Genomic DNA, 23,650 nt, shown 5'->3' with positions numbered 1-23,650 from the left:
CTGATCTCACATTTGAAGTCTTTTAATTAATTATTTTTTTTTAAAAAAAAGTGGCTATGGCTGGGATGACACGAACGGGACACTTCAGAACACAAGGCAGAAACTGGCAGCCTCGCTCGCCAGGCCATGGAAGAGGTGTAAGGGGAAAGGGGCACTTCATGCACAAAATGTATTTTACAAAATACAGATTTCCCAAAAAAAGCCAAAACAACAAACAACAACAACAAAAAAAAGAAGCCAATGAAAAAAAAATAGTAATTCCCACCTTGCACTATATTGTAGCACTCTTTAACGCTCGCGCTGCCACAGGCTGCTGCCCATGCCTGCTTTGAGAGGGGAGGCATGTGAAAAAGGGGAGGGGTGGGGAGGGAAATCCGTGTTTTAAGTCTGTTTTGCAAAATTTCTCTCAGAGGGACGTCTTCAGTCATCTGATGTCAGACATGGAGCTCTCAGAGTACGTCGTGGTCATGACAGGAGTGCCGTTGTTTGCCAAGCAGCCTTGCCTCAAGGTTTCAAAATACGAGGCCTGCACTGGTTTATGATACTGCAGAACTTTTATGGCATCTTCTATCTTAAACCATTCCCTTTTCCTTCCTGTGGGTAAAACGCAAAAATCAGAGGATGCAGCAAAACACTGTTACCCCATCTGTGTTTAAACACTGCTGCTGATTGGCTTTCCATCGTTATCATGTGCATGAATGTCGCAGGAATAATTTCACTGTGCAAAGAAGCACCAGTTCAAGAGACACAGGGAAGTGTCCTCTGTATTCCCAGGTCTCATGGGCCACCTACTTCCAACACCACACCGATGGCTCCTCTATTCCCACCACACACACCTGCTTAGGGCACTGCATCCACTATCCAAACAAACAGGTCTTGCATTTCCCAACTGAAAAACCAACAGACACCACATTCATTTTGCTATTTCTGCAAGTTCTGTTCAGGTCAGATACTCATATCACAACAACCTACAACACCAATTTCCATCAACTTGCAAAGGGACCTCAATTTCTGCTGGAGGGCATTCCTTCCTTACCCCTTCCCTAAACCCTCTGCCATACACAGCACGAGGAAAGTCGAGTTGCAGGTGCCACAGTGCTACTGCCAAGCAGGTTCCTTTTCATTTGGGAATACAATTTAAATGTGGACATTTCAAAAGAGAAGGGGTAATGATTAATCCACACTGCCCACATAAATTTTCTTCTCATCTTAGACATCTCTTCATCTTCTTCACTTAATATCTTACAGTGCCAGAATTAAACACCAAATTCCTGCAGAGGCAGCTGTACAGCTGAGTTGACTTGTCTTGGGGCACAGAGGTTATAAAAGCATCGATTTGACCACAATTTTTCCCCCAGCAACCCAAAAACACAGCATAGCAACTTTTCCCACCTGCTCTCCCAAGGATTGCAGGTCCCAGAGGGATGCTAAGCTGACGTGTTCTGTCCACATCAAACCAGTTCACACTAGCAACCGGAAAGAACTTACCAATATTGACAGAGTCCTCCCAGTCTTCCAACACTTCTGTGACAATAAGTACGTAAACATATGTCCTGTGTTTCCTGTCCCGATTCTAGAAGGCAAAGAGAAGAGAATAGCACCAAAGCTACCAAAGGAGAGAAGCTGAGAGGGCACATGGTGACTACAAGTCACAGGCTACCTCACTGCGATGCTGCAGTACCTTAGTGCAGTTTCCTCTCATTACAGCTCGTTCTTGGCTATGAAATACTTTTGGGTTTTAAATGAGAGGTCTGGAAAGATTAATAGGGGTTGTAGTTGGAAAGTCTGGCTCCTGATCTGTAAGGCAGCATTTGGTAGGTGGATATGGGTACATATCAGTTCCTCAGCTGGGGGGAAAAACCTACAGGAAGGATTTTTATCCATTTCAAGTGGCTCTGACACAGTGAAAACACAACTGCAAAAAGCACCGTGCTGGGTACCTGCTGACTGAGCATCTCACCAGGACTCATCAGGTGACAGGAGCACACATGCTTCACCCTGCTGCAGAGGCCAGTTTGGCAACAGGTGACAGCAGGTGGCAAAGAACAACGGAGAGCCACTGCTCCCCAGCTGCTGGGTGGCATTTTCTGGCAGCAAGGAAGCCACTGAGAATATTCAGTGCTACACTGGCTCAGCACTCATGATTTCAGCTGAGGTGGAAATGGGAGATGATCAACACCACTGAAAGGACCAGCACGGTTCTTTTATTTAAACAGGGAGCCCTGAGTTTTCCTTCAAACAGGTCATCTAGTTTACTTCACAACATATTAGGAAGTGGGTTTTTACTCCAGGACATCTTTTTGCATCAAAATTTCCCAGCCTCCAGGTCTGGAACTTACCTCAAAAATTCCCACTAATCTTCCTAACGTCCCTTTCACTCCAGCCTATGAGAAGTTCAAAGAGAGAAAAACAAAACAAAACAGGCTTTAACAACAGGTTAGCACATATCTCTGTGTTCGTTGTGCAGCTCCTGTAGAATGGGAAACAAACGCTGGCAAATTCTGTTAATTGAAAACAACACAGTCACAAGGAAAATGACATAAATCTATCTGAGCTCTAACCAAGGATTTTTTTCTAAGTTTAAGTCTAAATTTGCTTTGATGTTTAGCAGTTTTACCTCTTTAAAATGATACTATAAGAAAATAACTTCAAAGGTTGTATAAGGCATCCATTTAAGACATCAAAGCAACGTGACAGCTACTGGGTATTTCAGGGATCCCCTGCACACATCTGAAGCCTGCTGATATAAATATAAAATACTATCTGTGTTGTAATGAGGCTTCTGCACCAGGAACATGACTATTTCTGATACACCCAGATGCACATTAAAAGGAGCCTTTGGAATCAGACACACAAATCAAGAGATCTAAGCAAAGCTTTTGTCTTTTACTTGAACACTACTGGAGATGCACCCACTGCACCTGACCTGCTGTCACTATCTGTACAGCTCCTCACCGCAGTGGCTCAGCCACTCTCTCAAAGTGGAGTCTCATTCTCCACTCCCCAAATGCAAAATGCCATCATCCCGCTCTCCCACCCCCATAAACACTCTTCCACCCCCCATTTTTTCCTGATAATTTACATTCCCTTCTCTTCACAAGTGTTGCAGACAAGATGAGATGTTGCTCCATGACTTAACTGGCCTGAAGCAACACACACAACCTTGGCATACAACCCAGTCACCCTGGAAGGTGAATTCGGCTGCCATCTCTGGAACACATCCCTGAGCAATTGAGGAAAACACTGCCTGTGCTCCTGCAGACAAGATCTATACTAGCAGGCATTTTTTGCCCATGTCCCTATCCTCCCTTTTTTTTAAAAGGGTGAGGGCAACTAAATATTAAATAAGTCCAATTCTCTGTCCTCAGCAGCTGAGACAGACCTTTTCCCACTTGTTCAGCTGCTCTACTTCTTGCAAGGAGCTGTGTAACTGAATCTTTTATGTTCTTTTTTGGGTGCAAAATTTACTGTCTCATCAGCATTTCTGACAGTCTCTGCAGCCCATAGGTGGGCCACTGACTATCAACCACGAGGCTATTTCTGGAGTCAAACAGCGATTCCATGAAGGTCAACGTCCACGTGTGCGCACACACCAGCGTGGCTGGGACAGATAACTGGTTCTGACCTTTGCAGATGAGGGATTTCACTTCATCTGCAAAACTGTTGCTGCTAACCTGGACTAATCTTTCTCAGACATGAGCTGGAAGGCAAATGCTTCAAATGAATTTCATTCAAAGGACTCCAGCAGCCTCAAATGAGGAGTTGGGTTTATTTTTTTTCAAGGTAAACCACCGTATCAACTTCCACCTTCAGAGCATACAGACATAAACAGATGAAAAGGTGAAGTGAAATCAAACGTTTCAGGTAAATGACTCTGCTTTGAGCCAACGTTCTTCCCTTGTTGAATTTCTGCTCACCTCACCTACCTGCAGGGTGACTGACTCAAAAGCCAGGGATGTTGTTGTGAGGGTTTAACGAACTCCCAAGCTTGACTAGAAACAATTTGATCTCCAGGCAACTAGTCAGCCTGGAAACTAAGCATGAATAAACACTGCTCAACCAGCCTCCCAAGCAGTTTATCCCCCAGCTCTAAAGCTGCACTTGAAGTCAAACAAGCAGGTGAGGAGCAGCCCTTCCTTCTGCTTGAGGAGAGGTGTGACAGAAGGAACGCTCTGCCTGCAAACCAAGATCTTTTGAGCCTTCTCTGTTCTGCCTGGTCTTGTTCCCCCAGAAAAGTGATGCCAAGACAAACACAGACTGTAGGAAGATCATGTTGAATTATTGTTAGACAACTCAGAGTGCTGAGGTTTTCTTCACGCATGAGTTTACTGCACATAGTAGTAAATGGTGAAGTAAATTAATGGTTTTGGTCAAAGAAATACTGAGGTGATTTATAAAGAGTCCTTACCAAAGACAGCAACATCTGACAGACCAATGACAGCTCATCCTGCTCTACTGGTGTAGTGGATTTTGAAGACAACATACAGGACATCTACCACAGATTGATTGGGGCAGTTTTGATAAAGCACTTAATTCACACACAAATAGGAAAGTCATGGTCTCTACGATCATGTACTGAGTTTAATGGAAAAAACAAACATGGAAGTAGAGCCTGATGCAAATTTCTAACACAAAAGTTGCCCAAGGAATCAGAGAAAGTAACTCTGTAGCTGTTATATACATATATATATATATGTTTAATATATATATATAAAGCTAGCTAGTTAATGAGCAACAAAACTGCCAGGCTCCTCTCTAGGCAAGCTCCATACCTCTTGCCTATGAGCCAACCCCTCAGCACCCTCCCAACTCATCTTCACTGCAGGACAAAGAGCATTTTCTTGGAAAGTTAAAAGCATGGTCACAGGCTCATCCAGGAATGAAGCTGGATTTAAGCCTTAATTTGCACCAGATGACTCAGGAATCTTCTCCTCTGTAGTAAACGGATTGCGAATCCTCCGCCCTCGTGGGCCACAACAGTGTCTGGCAGGGACAGCACAATTTATTCGGGCACATGTTCCCCCACTAAGCATTAGAAGCACTGCAAGCCTCAAAATACACACATATCCGAGGAGGACGCTATGAAACCTACTGACAAAGAGCAGGAGAGCAGCAGTAGCAACTGTTCCAATGGCGGGTGTGCAAATGAAGCAAATCCATCAAGCAACAGTGCTCCCCAGGAAGAGACACGCTCAGGTCTAAAAGGAGCTTGCAAAATGAGGTGCTTTTTCACTGCTCTGCAGCTCCACAGTGGTTTTTGAAGCCTGAGGTTCCTCACTGGAGGGAAAGGCAGATCTGGCAAGACTACATCAGTGTCACAGCAACAGCCAGCTGCCCCAACACAGCACAGGGCTTCAGAGCGCTGCCGGCCGGCCGCCCAGAGGGGTGGGCTGGGCATTCAGGACAAGAAACAAAAAATCTGGAGGAAATGAAGCTTTACTAGTTCTGCTGCTCATGGAACAACTTGTTTTAATAAAGAAAAATTACTGAAGACATCCAAGAACAGCAGGTTCAGGTTTCAAAGCTGAAAATAAGTTCGGGTCAGATGCAAAAAGCAGCCTGCAGCAACACCATCTGTTCCTAGGGACAGCTTTTATTTCCTTCCATCTGAGCTAAGGAAAATGTGGGTTGGAATTTCATCTATTTTACTTTGCTCTATTAGGCTCAAAGCCTGCATCTACTACAGATTACTGCTGGGCAAGAGGACTGTGGTAAAACACCCAGATCTCTGCTCTAATACTTGCAGCACTGAAGGTAGTAAATCACACCCATGAAGACTGCTAGCTTAGACAGGTCCTAGAGACGCCAGTTACAGACCTGCCAGGCAAATATTCCTGCTGCATCTGAGAGGGTTATAGTTATTCACTGAATTTCTTACTGTGCTACCACTGATACGGGCTTTTACATTTGTGAAACAGAAATGAAACTTCATGACAGAGTGAAGAACTTGAAGCCACCACACTCATTTTTATGAGGTTTGAGCACATGGGGTAGCAGCCAGCAGTGAACTTGAATATCCCTGAATCATCTCAGCCATCCATACATGGTCCTTGCAATATTTAAAGAAAAAAAGAAGTCTTCCTCTTCCAGTACTGAAATATATCAATATTCATATTCTAAATAAGTAACACAACACACAAAACAGGGCAGAGTATTTATAAAGCATGTTTGAGAGGGGAAAAAGAGAAAACGAAAAGAGAGAGAGAGGTCTACTGACCAGATCAAAGCACTACCACGATGGACTATTTTTTGATACTGGCATCAATTGCCTGTTTGATCACAGATCAAGCACAACTTATCTGGCTTTTGATTCCCCAGGAAGAAAGCACAACTAACAGTCCCATAATTTTATTGAACTTGACATTTACTAAGTATTTAAAGGTCAGGATGTGAAAGATGTTGCAAGTGCAAAATGAAATGCCTTTGGGTTTAACAGATGAGTGTGGAGGCTTTTTTCAAAGTGCCTCTACAAGAAGTTTAATTTAAGGCATCTATTTCTAAAACATGTTCTTCACCAGTTGCTCGCACCCATAAAAAACCCTCTTCTTCCTAACACAAAATTAATTCTGGGGAGAGAACGCAATGGGGAATAAAAAAATAAACCCACTGGCTGCTTGAAAGGAGCACAGCACTCCCCTAGAAGGTGAACCTTTGCACATACCTGGAGTTTACAGACTGACTACATCGTTTTGCAACAATTTGTCAGCACTAAGTGGGTTTATTGTGAGAAAAGGCTGTGCTCATTCAGAGCTGGCGCCGCTTGTCTACTGCCACTCTGCTGAAAAACAATGTGCAACAACTCCAGTCACTTCACATTTTGTGCAGACAACAGAACGCATGACAAGTGTTGGTACCTGTCTGCTTTAATACTTCTGCTGGTAGAGATTAATATAGATAAGGACTATTGCAAACTAGGACAAGGACTTCTAACTCAAACTGGGGCAGAGGGATCACAAGTTTCACTCAGAATCAACACTTCATTTTCAGAAGGGTCTTCTAAAATTTTGAGAATTGGAAAGGAAGAAGAGCCAGATTACTTTGTATGACAATTATTCCAGCAAACACATAAACTCACACAGCAAAATTCAAACAGTCAATGTAAAGTTAACAATCTTAGCTTAGGGAAGCAAATGCATACCATGCAAACAAGAATGAATTGAGGAAAAGCAGCCTATTGTCATCTTCAAAGACCACAGGCAACTGAAAGATGAATGAGTCCTTCCAGCTCTTCCAACTGTCTCTTATTAAAACTGGAAAGGCGTACCAAAGGCAGAGAAAGAAAGCACAGAGATTTCTCCCATGACTTAGACCAGCATGCAAACCACCTTCTCTTAAGATAAAAATTCCTTTCTGTTCATCAACACAGAGAAAAACTGTTTTTCTTTTTCCCAACACAAGCAGCAGACTCTACCTGCTCAGCTAACCTCATTTCCTTGTGAGTGACAGACATGCCTCTCCCAGGAGAGGAGTAAAGACATCAAACCCACTCAGACATCAGCCTCAGCCCAAATTCACATGAAACAAGGCTTACCAGCTAGCACACACACCAGTTGCCCAGCAAGCAGCCTCCTAAAACACCTCCCCTGCCAAATCGATAGCAAGAGCTGGGAACCCAGGTGCTTCACAGGGTTACAACTGCAATCTAACAAACACTGCCCTACCACGCACATTCCCTAGCAGTGTTTTACAGTAAACACCTCGCTGAGCTTAGGACAGCTGATGTACATTCCAATGTTGTTTGCAGATCGAACACCAAGCTATTTGAGGACGGCCTCACGCACCTCAAAGCTCACCCATGGCAGCTACCAGAAGCGCTCCAGTCCTTTTATACACAAGAGGCTGCTCTTCTGCAGAGAGCTTTCTGGAAAGGCCGTTATCCTAAGAGCATCTGAGCGCCCCACTTCACATCCCTGCCACCCAGGGCTGTGAGGTGTGGCTGAGGGGGGGTGCTGGGGCAGTCCTGCCGCTTTTGGAGCTCTTGGTGTTTGCTGCTTGGCCAGCAGCATTCACACAGATAGGTGCTTCGCTGGGAATGACTCAACCCTGCCAGGCTGCCACAGTTTGAATTACATTCCCATTCGGCACCGGTCCACGTGAGCAAGGGAACACCAGCTGAGCGAGAGGGGATTATCTCAGCCAGCCCAAACCAGTTTCTTTGCTGCAGACTGAGCCCATGCCAAGGCTTCCTTTTCAGCCCCCGAGCTGTCATGGAAAGAGAGGCGACTCTTCCAAGGCGCTGTGCTTCCCGGGAAAGGGAGGGTCGATACAGATTCAAGGATTTGAAAGGCAAAGCCATGCATCTCCAGAGTGAACCCTCGCCTCCTGCACCAAATAACTTAATTATTAACAACCATGGGGTTCTAAAGCAGGAGTCTGCAGCTAAAAATACTGCTATCCTTCTGGTTAAACTCACTTTGGCTTGTAACGTGTCTGAAAGATTGCTGAGTTACTAAAAAAGCAGGAGCTGTACTACAAGCTGGAAATGAAAATTGCAAGCAGCAATCCCCAGTGCCAGAGGGATCTAAGGACCTTTAAAAAAACAAACTTCAATTGTATAATCTTTCACATGCTTCTGATACTCTGCTACATTATAAAAACATCCAAAGAGAAACACGCAACTTGGGAACTAACATAAGATTAGTCCAGAGGCCGAAATATTCAGCAGCAGCTACTCCCAAATGCTTCAGAGAAAAGCCTTCATATACCAGATAATTAAATAAAGCAACTACTGGAGAAGCTTCTTCCTAAGACCCATCAATTAGCTCTTGATTTCTGTTCTGCGGCACAAAGATTTATAACCCTCTTGCAGGCTTTTTTAATCCTTATATAACCGTGAACCTACTTGGTCATCCATACATAATCATTTAATCGTTTCTCAATCCAAGCATCTCTCCAATTCAATAACATTCAGAAGCGAATTCTAAAGACATGTTTTACACATAATGCTATTTGCTGGCTTTAAATTCCTTACGAAGAATTTTCTCTTCCAGCCTGAAAGAGAAAACATGCCTTCTCCATGCAATCTGTTTGATCTGCTACTCGATTCCCTTTCTGAAACAGTTTCAATTAAAACACATGAACACATTAGGAATTGTTGCTTGTAACTCTTATGATCAATTTCTCTTACTCACATGAAACATAAAATATGTATTAGACCAAATATACTGAGGTCCCTATGCGTGGATTGCCTGTAATGGCTCACAAGGTCTTAGTTCTACCTTCTACCCAGGTATTTGATAGCTCCACAAACACACAGCTGTTTGAAGGTCTCCTTAGAAACTGTTCTTCATGCAGAGAAAAAAAATGGAGAGTATCATTGTATGTACTGAAATGACCATAGCTGAATTCTCTCTATTTGCAGTTCAAGGTAGTGGGTGGGGATGAGTCCATTCTGACTGAGAGCCTGAATAATGTTCCTATGCTGCCTTTACTTAGAACTCTGGGTTCCCTCCCATTTATGATGTCAGTATCACCAGTGACCCTATATTCCTCTTCACCTTAGGAGAAACAATGAAGAGTGATGAGAACCAATTCCCAGGAATCTGCAGTGCAGCTCCAGCAGCTCCCAGTCTCGTCACACACTCACCTCTTCACAGACCTCTCGCACAGCGGCCACGTTGGGCTCCTCCTCGGGCTCCATGCCGCCCCCAGGGACAATCCATCGATCAGGATGACGACTACTGCTAACCAGCAGCACCTGTGGAGAGCAGAGCACAGCTATGTGTGACCTCAGAGCAACCCCTCTTCAGAGCCTGGCTGAAAGAAGTTGACTTTCCAGCCCTCACGGATCCACACACATCCAATCCAACCCACGTCCTTGAAAATACTCCTGTTTCCAAGACAATTTCCTTAGCCCCATTCAGACAGCTGTGCAAACTCCATTATCAGTGACACCAAGGCACTCCAACACTCCAAATTATTTCAGCCATTACCTTCTCAGTGCCCCGATGTGTCACAGAGTGGGTGATGCCTCCACATACCAAGACAGCCATTTGCTATTCGATACAGCACCACAATACTTACGCTGCAAGAGATCACTGACAGACTCAAAGTCACTACGTAGTCTTGACAGCTTGGGATACACCTCATGCAACAAGGTAAGATGGCACAGAAGCCTCTCAGCACCTTCAACCTTTGCAGAAGCAGTTTGATGTGACTTTATTGATACCTTTGGCCTTGTCTGCCTCTGTGGTTACACTGATGATACATAAAAGTCAGGTAACTTCCCCTTAAATATTTATGCACAATTGTATTAGCAAAGATTTTCAACTTCCCTGTCTGCCTCCTCTTATGCAGCAGGCATCCAAGGGCTCAGCTCTGGAGCCAGTGCTTGGTTACTTCTGGTTTGGATGAGGAATTCAGTAAGATAAAACACAAGCCTACCTTAAATCACTTAAGAATCCAGGAGAGGGCTGCACAGGAGGACAGCCGATTTTTGAATGAGGAAAAGGGTTCAACCACATCCACCTATTTGCACAGGAGTGATTTTTCATAAGCATGTTTTGTAGTAGTTTGTTCTTGAAATACGTTTAATTCCAGCGTGATTCTGTTCTGTGCAAGTTCAGGTTTTGCTTTATCATCTCCTGGAAACAAAAAGCTAACGAACAATCTCAACTGCCTAAAAATTTTCCCCAATAACACCAAGAGACAGTGCTTATTAAATCTACTTGCAGTACATCCGTAAGCAGCAATGGAAACTAAAAACAAAACTAATACTGTTTTTCAGCTCTCTAAACAAAGCTTGTTCATTACAGTCATCATGCTATACTTCATCATTTCACTGGCACAAAGCTTCCAGCCAAAGCGACTTGCTCCAGAAACTTTCCAGCATACCAGTCCAATTAGGTTACAGGCCAGCTGTAAGAGTTTCAATCAAACATTTCAAAGTTAAACTGTGTGAGACACTGAAATCCCAGGCTTTACAGTGTAAATGTTGATTTACCAGTAGGATATGAAAAGATTTGCACTCATTATCAAGAGGAAACCTGCCCGCAGAATTCAAAATTAAACTTCCGAAACAAAAAGCAAGCGGAAGGTTTCCAGGAAATTCCCAGACCTTTTATCTTCTCAAAATTCTCATCTGCCAACTGACCATCCCACAAAGTGATTTTTCATTTTCCAGGGCCACCCAGACCACACTGGCTCAGCACAGGGAAAAGAGGGGGGCTAACAGACTAGAACACTCTGGGGTGAGGAGGGTCAGTTGCGGGGCTCCAAACCACAGCTCTCAAACCAGGAGCAGCAAAAGCTTAAGGCAGAAACTGAAGAGGGGTCACAACAAACATTTTGGCAACTGCTGGTCTAACCTTTCCTAAGTCAGGAACTAAACTTGGTGTTCTCAAGTATCAGGGCTCCTGTCAGCAGGAATTTTCTGTGGATACCACCAATAATAATGTCTCAAAGGCTCCTCTTCCTACTGCAGTCAGAACCCACATCTCAATCCTCCCATGCATGGAGAAACGTCCTTTATTAAACAACCATTTCAATCCCTGAGCTCTCCCCAGTCTGTCTATGGAATTAAGGCAATTATAAGGCAGACTAGGGATGAATTCAGGTAAGCGGAATGGGATAGTTTAGAATCATGGAAGCAACATGGTTGGAAAAGACCTTCAAGACCATCAAGTCCAGCCATCAGCCCTACACCACTGTAACCTCTAAACCATCTCCCAAAGCACCACATCGACCTATTCTTTGAACAGCTCCAGGGACAGCGACTCCACCACCTCCCTGGGCAGCCTGTGCCAGTGCCTCACCACTCTTTCCAGGAAATGTTCTTCCTAATATCCACCCTGAACCCATTCCCTCTTTCCAGGTGCTGGTCATCAGCGTGAAGAGGCCAACCCCCACCTGCCCACAGCCCCCTCTCAGGTAGCTGTGGAGAGCGAGCAGGTCTCCCCGGAGCTTCCTCCAGGCTGCACAGCCCCAGTGCCTCAGCCTCTCCCCTCCAGCCCAGCTGCCCTTCTCCGCACCCTCTCCAGCACCTCCATGTCCCTCCTAGACCACGGCACCCAGAACTGCACACAGTACTCACGGTGTGGCCTCACCAGGGCTGAGGACAGGGGTGAGATCACCTCCCTGGCCCTGCTGGTCACTGTTCCTGATTAATTCTGCAGTTTCCTAGTGGAGACACTTGCTGCCCGACCCATCTTCTGGCTGAGGTCACAAGGGAACAGCATCCACATTACAGTAACGCCCGTAGTGTTTGGCCTTCTTCAAGAGGAAGAGAGAATTCCTTTCCCCCAAACACCTAATCCAGGCCAAACGTGATCACTAAGCCGTGCTTAAACAGGGGATGCAAACTTCATTCAACCTCAGAGCCTTCAAGCTCGGGACAGCAGCCAGGTGCTATGGGCTGGGACTCACCAGTAACCACCTCTGGTTTGCCAAGATTTGGCCGCTGCCGGCTCAGCACACACACCCCCCACTGACCTGGGCCATCTTATCGCTGTACCTCTTCCTATTACATTACAAGGCCTTTACTCCATCCTGACTCATTACTGGTATTGCACACAGGAGAGCTCGGACTGAAATTCCTAACTTGAGGTCAGCAGGTGCTTCTGAGGACAAAGCAGTGGTCATTTCAAGCGTCCCTTTTCCCAGCAGGTAAGCAAGCACCACTGTTGTCATTTCAGGTTTCAATTCAGAGTCCTGGCTCAAAGGAAAAATACACCCAAAACAAACCCACAACCAGAGAACCCCAAAATCATTTGAAAAGCTGCAGAAATGGATCTCTGAAACTCAGCACAGCTTACTTCATGCCACTGAACTCCTGCTGCCTTCCACTTGTGAGAAAAAGTATCTGCTAAGAAAATCCCATGCAAAAAACTTCTCCAGGAAGGGCTGCTGAATCGCTCAGGCCAAGACAAAGCTTTAGCAAGACACTAGTAGGAACTTTTAGGTGTAAACAACAATTCTAGACAAAGTAAATTAACTTCAGCTGCTCTGGCAGTTGAGAGTTTTCTGAATAGAATTAATATGAACAACCCTCACTGGGAAGGAAAAACCTGTCATTCTCACACTTTTATGTAATCAGACTATTTCCTGTTTAATAAAAAGGAAATCCCATCAAGACAGAGCAGGAAACAGGCCCTACAAGGTCATTCTTTTAAAACAACTTTAAACAGGATATTGCTACCAACAACCTCTCCCAAGACAAAGGGACCAGTTCAAACCAGGGGGTGAAACACAGGCGGGTTTACAGAAAAACAACACAACAACAAAACCGACACACATCCCAAAAAATCCTGTGTCCCAGGACATGCAACCCATTCAAAGGGATTGCTACAAAGGTCATTATAACCCAAACCTGTATTTTCAGAAGCCAGTATCATTCAACTATTTTACAAACTGCCCCAAAGTCAGTGAAATGACATCAGCTGGAAAACAGCCCCTCTCCGAAAACCACTCGTATTTGGGCAGAACAACCCAAATGCTGTTTCCAAGATAAGAAATACATTCCCCAGCACAAACCTTTCTGCCCTGATAGCTGGATGGGTGAACGTAAAACACCTGGGGAAGAGAAGATAACAGGTTGCAGGAGAGGGATGTGATCGTTTGTATTCCTGCCATTATGAGCTCAGAATTATTTTCTAGGCTTCTGAAATACACATGATGGAGCGTAAACCTAACCTACCCCAACGAGCCAGAGAACTGTACTTCCATTTCACAACATGACAAAAACATTATTCAGTTGCTGAATTAGATCAAACATTTTTCCAATACCAAATTCTGTAAAATAAAGAGTACTTTTTTGGGTTTTTAATGGACTGCTTGGTCGCTCCTACGTCCTCAACACCTCATTTAACTCCTTTATTACATAAAAACATTCCTTTGACTATGACCCCTTCCAACCCAAAGCATTCTATGATTCTACACTAAAGAGGAGATTTTATTCAAAATAGTCATTAAAAATATACCAAGAATGACTTATTCAGTTTTTAAATTCAGGCAAAGACACAAAGCAAGGTTGACATTCCCATTTTATTCCCTCCACGAAGCTGCGTTGAAGACGGCCACTGGGAATCCTGGCCTACCAGGGATCTGGGGAGCGGATTTTGGAGCCAAGTCTTGCAGTCTTTTTGGAAAAAGCACTTGCAGGTATCACATCACACAGCCAAGTTCTGTTTTCCAGGGTTTGAAAGACAATGATGTCATTTCAAAGCAGGGAAATGAGCAACACAAGCCTCTTTGGCAATGCACAAGGCAGCCCTCAAGTAGCTCTCACACAATCAATGAAATAAGAGAAAGGTTAGAAAAATAAGCAAAGTTTCAAGTCTTCAGCAGGGGCTCCTAAACATTGTAGCCCACATGGTAAGCAACCTTCAAAGCAGCAGGCAATCAAACAAACAAATAAAACCCAAACAAATCTAGAGCAGCCTACCAACTTTCCCCAGGAGGAGACAGGAAACACTCGGAGACATCTAAGGCTGCCTGGACAGCCACACGCAGAGCTGGGAGCTCCATGGGAAAATGGGAAAAGAGCTTGTCACCAGGATAAATCTGAGAGCACTTGATACGCAATGCTGACCTTACAACAACCTCTGCACATACCCATCTGCTTGTTTTCATGGCAGGGTTTGTTGGGTTGGGGTTTTGGGTTGGGTGGGGGTATTTTTCCCCCAGAAATAATGGTGCTTTGCACAGGAAAAGCTGAGCAGCCAAAATAAGGCAGAAAATTAACTCTCTGTTAACAGAACAGAGGTTGAGGGATTCCCAGGTTCTTTCACGCTCTGCACCCACAAATAAAACAGGAGTAGCTACACCATAGAGAACATGATTCCTAGAAAGAGGCTCCACAGACACGTTACAGCAAGGACAGAAAGGGCTGCAGCGTTGTTAGAAAATGAGCTGTGAACCTTCCAGGCTTCCAGGAAAAGCCTGTCCTTAGCCTGGCGTGCATGGGCAGGGCTGTCACGCTGGCAGAGTCCATAAGGAACAGCAGACAAGATGGTAAATACATGAGGCTTGGCCCAGCCAGCCTTCAGCCACCAGAAGCCAACCTATACCTACTGCCACGACTGAAAGAGCCTCTGCACTTTCTTTCGCATTCTCTACCAATGTTAAGCCACAAAACCCATTTTACAGGGCGACTACAGCACAAATCTCCCCACATTTAAACTCATTTCACACTCCAGCATCATATATCTGAACACAGGCTGCAAGGAAACATCATCTCCTGAGACGCTGCAGGGAGAGGGCTGGAGAGGACGGCTGGCTGCAGTGATCTGCACCCGTACAATCTGGCTTTGTCTCAAAGTTTCAGTTTAACAGGAGTCTCTGTATTGAGGAGTTTGGAGCTGTGCTGTGCTAGCGACTCTCCCGTTTGCCCTGTGACCAGGCAGGATATTGTAGCTGCTGCCGTTCTGTGTCCAGCATAATAAAGACCTTTTATCCTTTACCCAAAGTTAACAAACGTTCTCACAGTCCCACTATATTATTGTTACTGGGCTTAATGCTTTGACATCTGACAAAGCTGAGCTGTCAGTTCAACCACACCAAGCCACCTTTACACATGAAGAACATTGTATGCTGACAAATGGAGTTTGAGGGGAGCAGGAGGGGAGAAGAGACTCTAGTTACAAAATCACGTCTAATTTCACCAGCAGGAACACAGCCTCCATTACATCACAATAAAATGTGTGTTTTGCCAAACTACTAACGCTGGATGGTCTAACCACACACACTGTGGCTTACAGGGGAGCTTCTCCCACCCTCTTGCTATTCAGGGCACGTTACAAAGCTAGCACATAGCAGTAACAAGTCCAGTCTGTGGTCAGCAAGGCTACAGCCTGCTTTAAACACGATGTCTTCAGCTAAGACAACAGCAAGCCACAGAGAAACCCTACCCTGACCATAACATCACGCCCTTGCTGCTCCTCCACGCTATACACTTCCTCAGACACGTGTTATTTTCGTGGACACTCGTGGCATAAGCAGCACCTGGAGAGTGGAAGCAGGAAATGAGTGACAGAAAGCTTGAAGGGGGAGTTATTAGCACAAAACCTGACAAAAATAAAGCACAGATCTTGAAAGAGGGGAGGAAGAGGTGAGCTGGAAGAAGTTCAGTTCGTTTCAAGCATTTGGATTGCACCTACAGCACTACAACCACAGAGGAAAAGATAAAGACAGTTCTGTTGGGTTTTAGGCTACTTCTTCGAATAACAATAGTAAGTCATCACATACCACACTGCTGCTCTGGCTTCGAAATACTGAGGGTCATACTACCCTTAGTAGTTTCCTTGTGGCTGCTCACTCTTCACCAGAGACCACCACAATCCAGAGTCCTCTCCCTCCATCAAAGTGATGTCTTAGATAACCTCCCCAGTAATCTGCAGCCTGCCTTTCACAGCAGGGACAGATCAGAGAAAACAGCTGATTTCAGTCCAAACCAGCAGCCACTTGTTTCAGAAGCCAGGGGCTGATAAGGAGGCACTCCCAACGAAAGACCCCAAACTGATAACCTGTTCCTGCCTGTCAAAGCCTGTTTGTTGACCACTCGGTCCTCACAACTCATCCAGGCTAACTTCTTTTCTTCCAGAAGGAATGCTAGATTTCCCTTTTCTTTCCTTTCTTCCTCCCTAAGGCAAAAAAAAAAAAAAAAAAAAAGAGGAAAGAAAGAAAGAAATTGAGTATTTTGGTCTTTTGCACAGACCAAATGACTCCGGATGTCAGCAGCCACATTTGTTTACACTGTTTTGATTAACAAGTCCTATTCATAAAATAAAGCATGCAAACACCCTCCAGCCATGAAAACCCTGGAGAAGCTCTTCAAACAGAAGTAGTTAATTCTGTGCATAGCATCGATGTGTGTTATTTACACCAGAAAAAGTAACCACCCCAGTCAATACAAATGAAAATAAAAGTTCAACCCAGCTGAAGCATCTTAATTAAAAAAAGAGTAATGAATCTACCCCAGCAGGTAATTACATCCCTCTGAATTTCACACGTTAAGGTGAAATTTCTGAGAACAAAGAGTTACTCTGTGTTATTCGCTGCACAAAGACAGCCACAGCCACACAAATTCTGATATAAACACACACAAAATCTGAGAGGTCCTCCACTAGTCTGTGCAGTCAGTCTCTCAGCTGGGCTGAAAAGGAACTACTGTTTCAAGAACCAAGTGCCTCTTTCCCAGTTGCTGGATATTATCTACAGCAGCTCAACACTGATATTTAGTCAAAACTGAGCATTTTGTGACTTTTTTCCCTACCCAGTTTTTCCAGGTAACCCTATCCTACAGGTAAGCAAACCTGGATAATTTTCCTTATTTTAAAAAAAAAAGGTAAAATCCAAGGACATGATCATTTTCCTTTGACTGACAAGTGGAAAAAGTTGGTTTTCCAGACCTTGAGAGACCATCCAAGGAAAGATTAGGTCCTTTGGCTGCAGTCCCAGCTGGGTACACCCCCCAAAACTGCTTGTATCTGCCTCCATGCTTCAGTGGCTTGTCTGAAGGATGCTGGGTCCCCAAAAAATCAAGGGATGCATGAGTACAGTCTCTGTCTCTCTTCTTCCCATATTCATCACTTTCCCTGAGCTACAGCAGGATACAACAGACTCAATTCTCCAGTTTCACAACAGCTTCCAGTAAATTAAGTGTAAATTTAACAGTATTTGTTCTTTTGTAGTTTGAGACCATGGAATTGTTTGTAAAATCATTTACAAAAAGGCAAGAAAAGACTTTTGAAGCTGAAAACTAGGTTTGGCAGAGGTTTATACTCCGGGTCTTGGGGAAAACTAGTGACAAGCACAGCGGAGAAGGCCAGGAGAAGCACAAGAACTATGTCTAAACTGGCCTGTATCCTACTGGAGATGTGGTAACACATTAGCAACAGGCAGGGAGAACTTTATTCGGTTTCAACCACCAGCCTTTTATGTAGCTGAAGGGAACGTACAGAGTCAAGCGGAGCCACTGGAACAGAGATTGTGAGCCCCTATTCCATGGCAAGTACAACGATCATATGATGCTGGGCTGCCTTGATGTCCCAACAGTGAAGTACTCCCAGTGTTTTTAGCTATTGTTATCTTTATATTGAAACAAATGCACAAAGGACAGCCCAGAACACTCTGTGATCATCAACAGAGCCTACGGTTCAAAACCTGAGAACTGCTGTCTTACATCACAGCTTGGTTTAAAAACTGACCCAGGAGAGGAGAGGAGAAAAAGGATAGTTTGCATTCAAATTACTTTCCCCAACCAGAGCTGTTGTGGGGCTACATAACCGTAGCTTTTGGTGGCCACACTGGCTTGGCACACCCACCGAGCGGCAGAGCCAGGGCGCGTACCAGCCACTGTGTGAACGTTCTGTTTTCTCATCTCCATTTAGACTCCATTCACAATGGAGAAAAGACCACCAGTCCTGGATCCTATTCTTTCTGAAGCATTTCCTCCAAAAAGTCTTTAAAAAAAACAACAACCCCAGTTGTTAATGAGCAGCTTGTCCTTTCACCAGACACAATGCAGGCATGCTTAAACCTGTAGCCACACCAGCCTGGGACTTAAAAGCCAAACGGTTCCTTTTTATTTCTGTTAAAATATAACACAGAGATGCTGCCATTGAGCAGGCTTCCATCTGCTTCATGATAGTAAGACACTAGTGAAATTTTCTGGAACATTTCCTCATTGAAACAGCTGGTCTACACACAAAAAAAATAATAATACTTGTGTTATTTAAAAATAACACCACAATAGCAATATTGAGAGGCACTGACATCAGGAGCAGTGAAGTGAGGGGTCTCAGGGGTAACGCAAGACTTGGGATGTCTGGAACTGCAAACTCTCCGTCCCCACTTGTGCAGAAGCAGCAAACACCCAGGGAGTTTAGTTTAGTTTAGTTTAGTTTACTCCTCTCAAGGAGATGAAAATAGCAGAGTGCTGGTGTTCGGTCACCAGAAGGTCCTTTGAAGCCTGTTCACGCTCTCTGAATTAATCCTTGATTCCCCTGTTCTCTTTCCTTCCCAAAGAGGCATCGCTCTGCAGTGCCCTAGTGTTTATGAAACAACACAAGACAGACTCTTTTTTCCACACAGCCCAATTAAGAAATGGGTTGGTTTTCTTTTTGCTCCATTTCAGATTCATGTTTGAATGAATTCTCCCTGGACCGCTTGCTTTTTTCCCCTTCTCTTTCTAAAAGGAATATGTAACCAAGACATCCTTTCAAGCCAACGCTTGGTCTTCTAAAAACGTTCCAGAGCTGCTTTCACATCCCCAAGCAGTAGCTTCCAAATGCAGCCCAGAGAAAATGTGCCACCTCCAGCAGCATAAGGAAAAAATAAATCACTTCACAGCTCCAAAAGAAACAAAGTAAGTGCTATTATCTTAAAAACTCTTTTATTTGCAAGTTCAATGCCTGACCAAAGGCATCCTGGTTTAGCAACCTCCATTGGTTACTCAGAGTTTGAAGAAAATTAAATCGATGAACTGGGGAGTTCAGGGGTAAATGCCTGAAAAGAAAAAAAAAGTAGCTTCCCCCTGTAAGCATAAACAGATTTTTATTCTTTCTTCTCGTTTGTGGCCAGAATTGTTTTAATTCAGACACTAATTAGGGGTTCAAAAAGGGAGAAAACGCCCTTTTTAATTCATAGAAGGCAATGAAGAAACATGAGTACTGAGATCTACTGTTTCTTAAGGGCTTAAAAGAAACAGGAACCAGAAACAGCCAATCCTAGAAAAAATACTTTAACACAGCAAGTTAGTTATCAAAATATCCTGGTTTTTTCTTATAATTTTCTTTGTAAATAGTAAATTTTCAACAGATCTCCAACTAACATAATTTGGTTCTCATTTTCTCCCCCTTCCTGGAGCAGCCTTCTAAATAGATCTCAATTTCCATTTAAATAGAAGTAGTCAAGACTGTAATCAAAATATGATAGTAGCATCAAAAAATAGAAAGGAAAGAAAGTAGTATTCTCCCAGAGAAAAAGAAATCTCTCCAAGACATGATAAACTATGTAACTAAATGTGTGCAGATAACAGCTTTCCTGCTATAGAAGTGCAAGCAGCAGTAAGATTAGGCAACCAGACTGCTCTCAAAAGTTCAAATAAATGCCAAGAAATTAGAATTAGCCTAAGAAATAACTAGAAAGAGAAATTAATTTAAAAAACCCCAAGGTTTCCTGCTTGTTGATTTCAACAAGCACAACTTCAGTGTCTCCTGGCCTTTCGACCTGGGAAAGGAGCCCATTCTGGTGTGGGTTTGGTATGTGTGATGCGATAGGAACTTTCCCAAATTCGTTGAAAAAAGTCCACTTTACAGCCAGCTGCTGCAGGAGGTGTGTCAGAGGAGACAACACAGGATGCAGTTTCAGCCCTGTGTAAAATACACAGATACCATAAATAAACATGGTGTTTGAAAGGCTGTGTGATGTCCTCAGGAGGCCAATTCCAAATAAATCAGAACTGCAATTCATTCCTTCACTATTTCTGTGGCTCGCTTACAAAACCAGCACGCACACATGCTTGGACTTGAGGAAAATCAATCTACATCCCGTCCTGCATCATTTACCAAGCAATTAGTGCTCCTTAATGTGTACAACACACCACCTGATTTTACCAGGGAGATCAGAGACAAGGCCCAACACTAACAGAGACCAAAGCTCCAGTGAGGACACGATGCCCACGTGAGAAGCTCTACTGCCCTCACACACACAGTTTCCCAGAGCATCAGACCCGTGGAGAGCACAGGCACAGGCAGACAGCTACCTCAGCTCCTGCCTTTGAAACTACAGATTTTTCCACTCCAGATTTCACTTAAAAACTAAAGGCTGAAATCCTACCAGTTGAAGCTAGATGAGATTTTTCAATCCACCAGAAGTTGTAGCAACCACAACACAGACAGGTTTTGACACACAGATGGCTTTAACGCTCAACCTTAAGCAAACCCAACCAGCGTAACCTACACTGGGAGAAATCTGGCACAAGTTGGCATGCCTCTAGAGTTTACTTTTCCTTCTTCACCCACCTCGGGTCAGCATTGTGAAACTGCCATGTTAACAAACCTTCGTGTCGCCAGCACCGTGCGAGCTCTGGACACGGGTTCCCACTGCTGCACGGGCAGCACCACAGCCGCAGGGGCAGCTGGAGCCTCTTATGACACTGCACATCGAGGAGGTGGAAAATAGAGACTAACAGCCTGTCAGGAGCTGATTGCATCAGGTAGCTGTTAAAATGACATTTCTGCCTTCCACCCTACTGCAGACACGGTCAGGCAGCGAACTCTGGAGAAGAGTTGCCACACTTGCCTCACAAATTGCGTAAAAAAAATCGCATCAGGAAACTCAGCTGCCTCCAGCCACCCGTGCTGCCCAGCCCCAGGGCCCTTACACAACATTCTCCTTCACAGTTAACTCGAAGGACCATGGATTTCCTCAGTCAGCAGGAAGGCCCAGCCGGTACGGGCGCTGCACCAAAACACACTGTTGTCATTTCAGGCCGGTTACACCTGAAGCGCTGCCACCCTTCACCCTGACAGCACAAGGGGGTTGTCAAGCCTCCTTCTCCATGTTAAATAATAACTGCACGGTATGCTAATTCACCTTCCTCCAGTGATCTGTCTGCATTCCCTTCCGATTTCCTGTAGCTACAAATATGATAATCAGGAGAACAAAGACTGTAGCAGAGCCGCTGGGGAAGCAGGCGGTGAAATGAAGGATGCCTGACTCCAGGAGCAGCAAGGGAAGACCTGCGACCCAGCTGGTCCCAAGCCCCCCAAGCCCACGTTAGGAAGACGTTAAAGAACAGTGAGAAATCGCACACCTGAGTCAAGTTTCTCCTTTTAACTTCACGCAGGACACAGCCCGAGCAACACGGGCATCCCCAAACTAACCCATCTACCTCTAATTCCCACTTCCTCCTGAGCCTCTCTGGACAGCAACTTCTGGCACTCCCTCAGTCCCCTTTTATCCCAGCTTCTTTTTATAAATCCCAAGGTCAGGTTTCCTCTCCCAGCTCATGTGATGCGCCGGACTGAGGCGCTGCCAGCGTGGTCCGTCCACTCCAGCGCCAAAGCCCGTCCCGTGCCGCCGCGCTCCTCTCCAGCCCGGCCCGACACCCCACGGCCGTTTCGTTCGGGGCTTTTTTTCCCCCTCGCGTTTGGCAGAGGGAAAGGAAAGGCTGAGAAATACCAACTTTGCCAGCGACGCTTCACTGTGCCGAGACAAACCCCGCCGCGACCGAGTCGCGCCCGGGCGGCTCCGGCAACGGGGGTCCCCGGCGGGACGCGGCTTCGCCCCCACCCCTGCCCCCGGCGGGGGACGTGCCCCCGGCCGGCCGCGGCCCCCCCGGCCAGCCCGCCCTCCCTCCCTCACCTCCTCCTCGGTCTCGCTGCGGAAGCACAGGCAGGCCGCCCGCTTCTTGTAGCCGTCCCCGTCGTAGGTGCGCGTCTGGTTGGACTTGAGCTTCATCATCCTCCGCTCCGAGGGGGCGGCTGGGGCGGGGGGGTGGCGGTGGCGTGAGGGGGGGAGGAAGGGGAGAGGGAGGGGAGGGGGGGGGCGCAGGCCGGAGGACGGCGAAGCCCGCGGCCTAGAGGGCGGGGGCGGCGGGCAGGGTGGCGGCGCCGGGAAGGACCCGCCGGGGCTCCCGCGAGGGGCGGGCGGGGAAGGACGGGGGGGACGGAGGGGGGCCGCCTCCCCGCGACAGTCTCTTTCTCGGTCTCGCTCTGTCTCCCGCAGGCCGGGAGCCGCCCGCTACGCGCTGCCGCCTTTCGCCCGCCTCATCCCTCCCTTCACTTCCAGCCGCTCCGTCGCCGCTGCCAGCGCTCCGGCCACCGCCGACGACGACGACCGCGACGCCATCTTGGGGCACGCTACGCAAACGGCGTAGAGCGGCCGGGCGGGGGAGGTGGCGGCTGCCCCCTGCCGCTTTACGGCGCGCCCGCCACGCAGACGGCGCAGCCCAGCTTCCAGAATCGCTCCCCCCTCCCGCGCAGATAGCGCCACCACGCCTCCGCCTCCTCCCTCCGCCCGCCCGCGAGCCCTCTGCGCCAGCGGCGCAGGCCGCATTCGAGAATAAGGCGGCTACGCATAAACCGGCGGGCGGCTGCGTGCTGGGGCGCCCTGGCAGTTACGCAAAAGGCGCGGGGACAGAGCCGGCCCCCAGCGCACATGGCTCCACTTTGACAGCGGCTCTACGCAAAGCACGCAGACGCCGGGGAGGGAAGAATGCCCACCTTACGCAAAGCGGGGGGGCGGCTTACGCCAATGGCGGAACGCGGTTGCGGGGGTCCCATTGTACCCCGCGGGCGGAAGCGGAACAAAGCGGAGGGGGGAGGCGGCGGGACAGGTCCTGGGGGGCGAGGGGACGGGAAGGAGCCGGCCTCTGCAACCCGGGTGGCCTCAGTAGTGCCCTCAGAGGGGGACGCGTGCTTGCGGGGAGCCCCCCACTACCGTGCACCCTCCTTGCTCCGCACGGGCCCCTCCCCAGGCAGCCTGTCAGCGCCCAGAGCCACACCCCGGGATCAGCCAGTGGCAGCGTCACCCCTCCACGGACACCCCTGTGCAGGGCTTGAGCTTTGAGCGGTAGGAGGGGGCAGATACCACAGCCCCACACGGGGCCCGGCTCTGTGTGCTCCCCCCAGGGGGAAAACCCTGGCCCAGGGGCAAGCAGCTGCCTGGGCAGTGTTGGACTTCAGCAACCTGGTCTCCACCCCAAGAG

General features: G+C 46.6%; 1 protein-coding gene across 1 annotated transcript; it reads right to left on the bottom strand.

Moving 5' to 3' along the window:
- Positions 1–231: 231 nt before the first annotated feature.
- NUDT3 (nudix hydrolase 3) lies at positions 232–22,410 on the bottom strand. Its single transcript, XM_084275862.1, has 5 exons — positions 22,306–22,410; positions 9,587–9,697; positions 2,340–2,384; positions 1,489–1,573; positions 232–594 (listed from the first exon to the last, which is right to left on the bottom strand). The coding sequence occupies exons 1-5, from the start codon at positions 22,402–22,404 to the stop codon at positions 425–427; spliced, it is 510 nt and encodes a 169-aa protein (XP_084131988.1). The 5' UTR covers positions 22,405–22,410; the 3' UTR covers positions 232–424.
- Positions 22,411–23,650: the final 1,240 nt, after the last annotated feature.

Source organism: Gallinula chloropus, assembly GCF_964237585.1.
Source record: "Gallinula chloropus genome assembly, chromosome: 27".
Classification (NCBI taxonomy): Eukaryota; Metazoa; Chordata; class Aves; order Gruiformes; family Rallidae; genus Gallinula; species Gallinula chloropus.
Note: the sequence above shows the minus strand (reverse complement) of the source record. Positions and strands in the feature narration are given on the sequence as shown.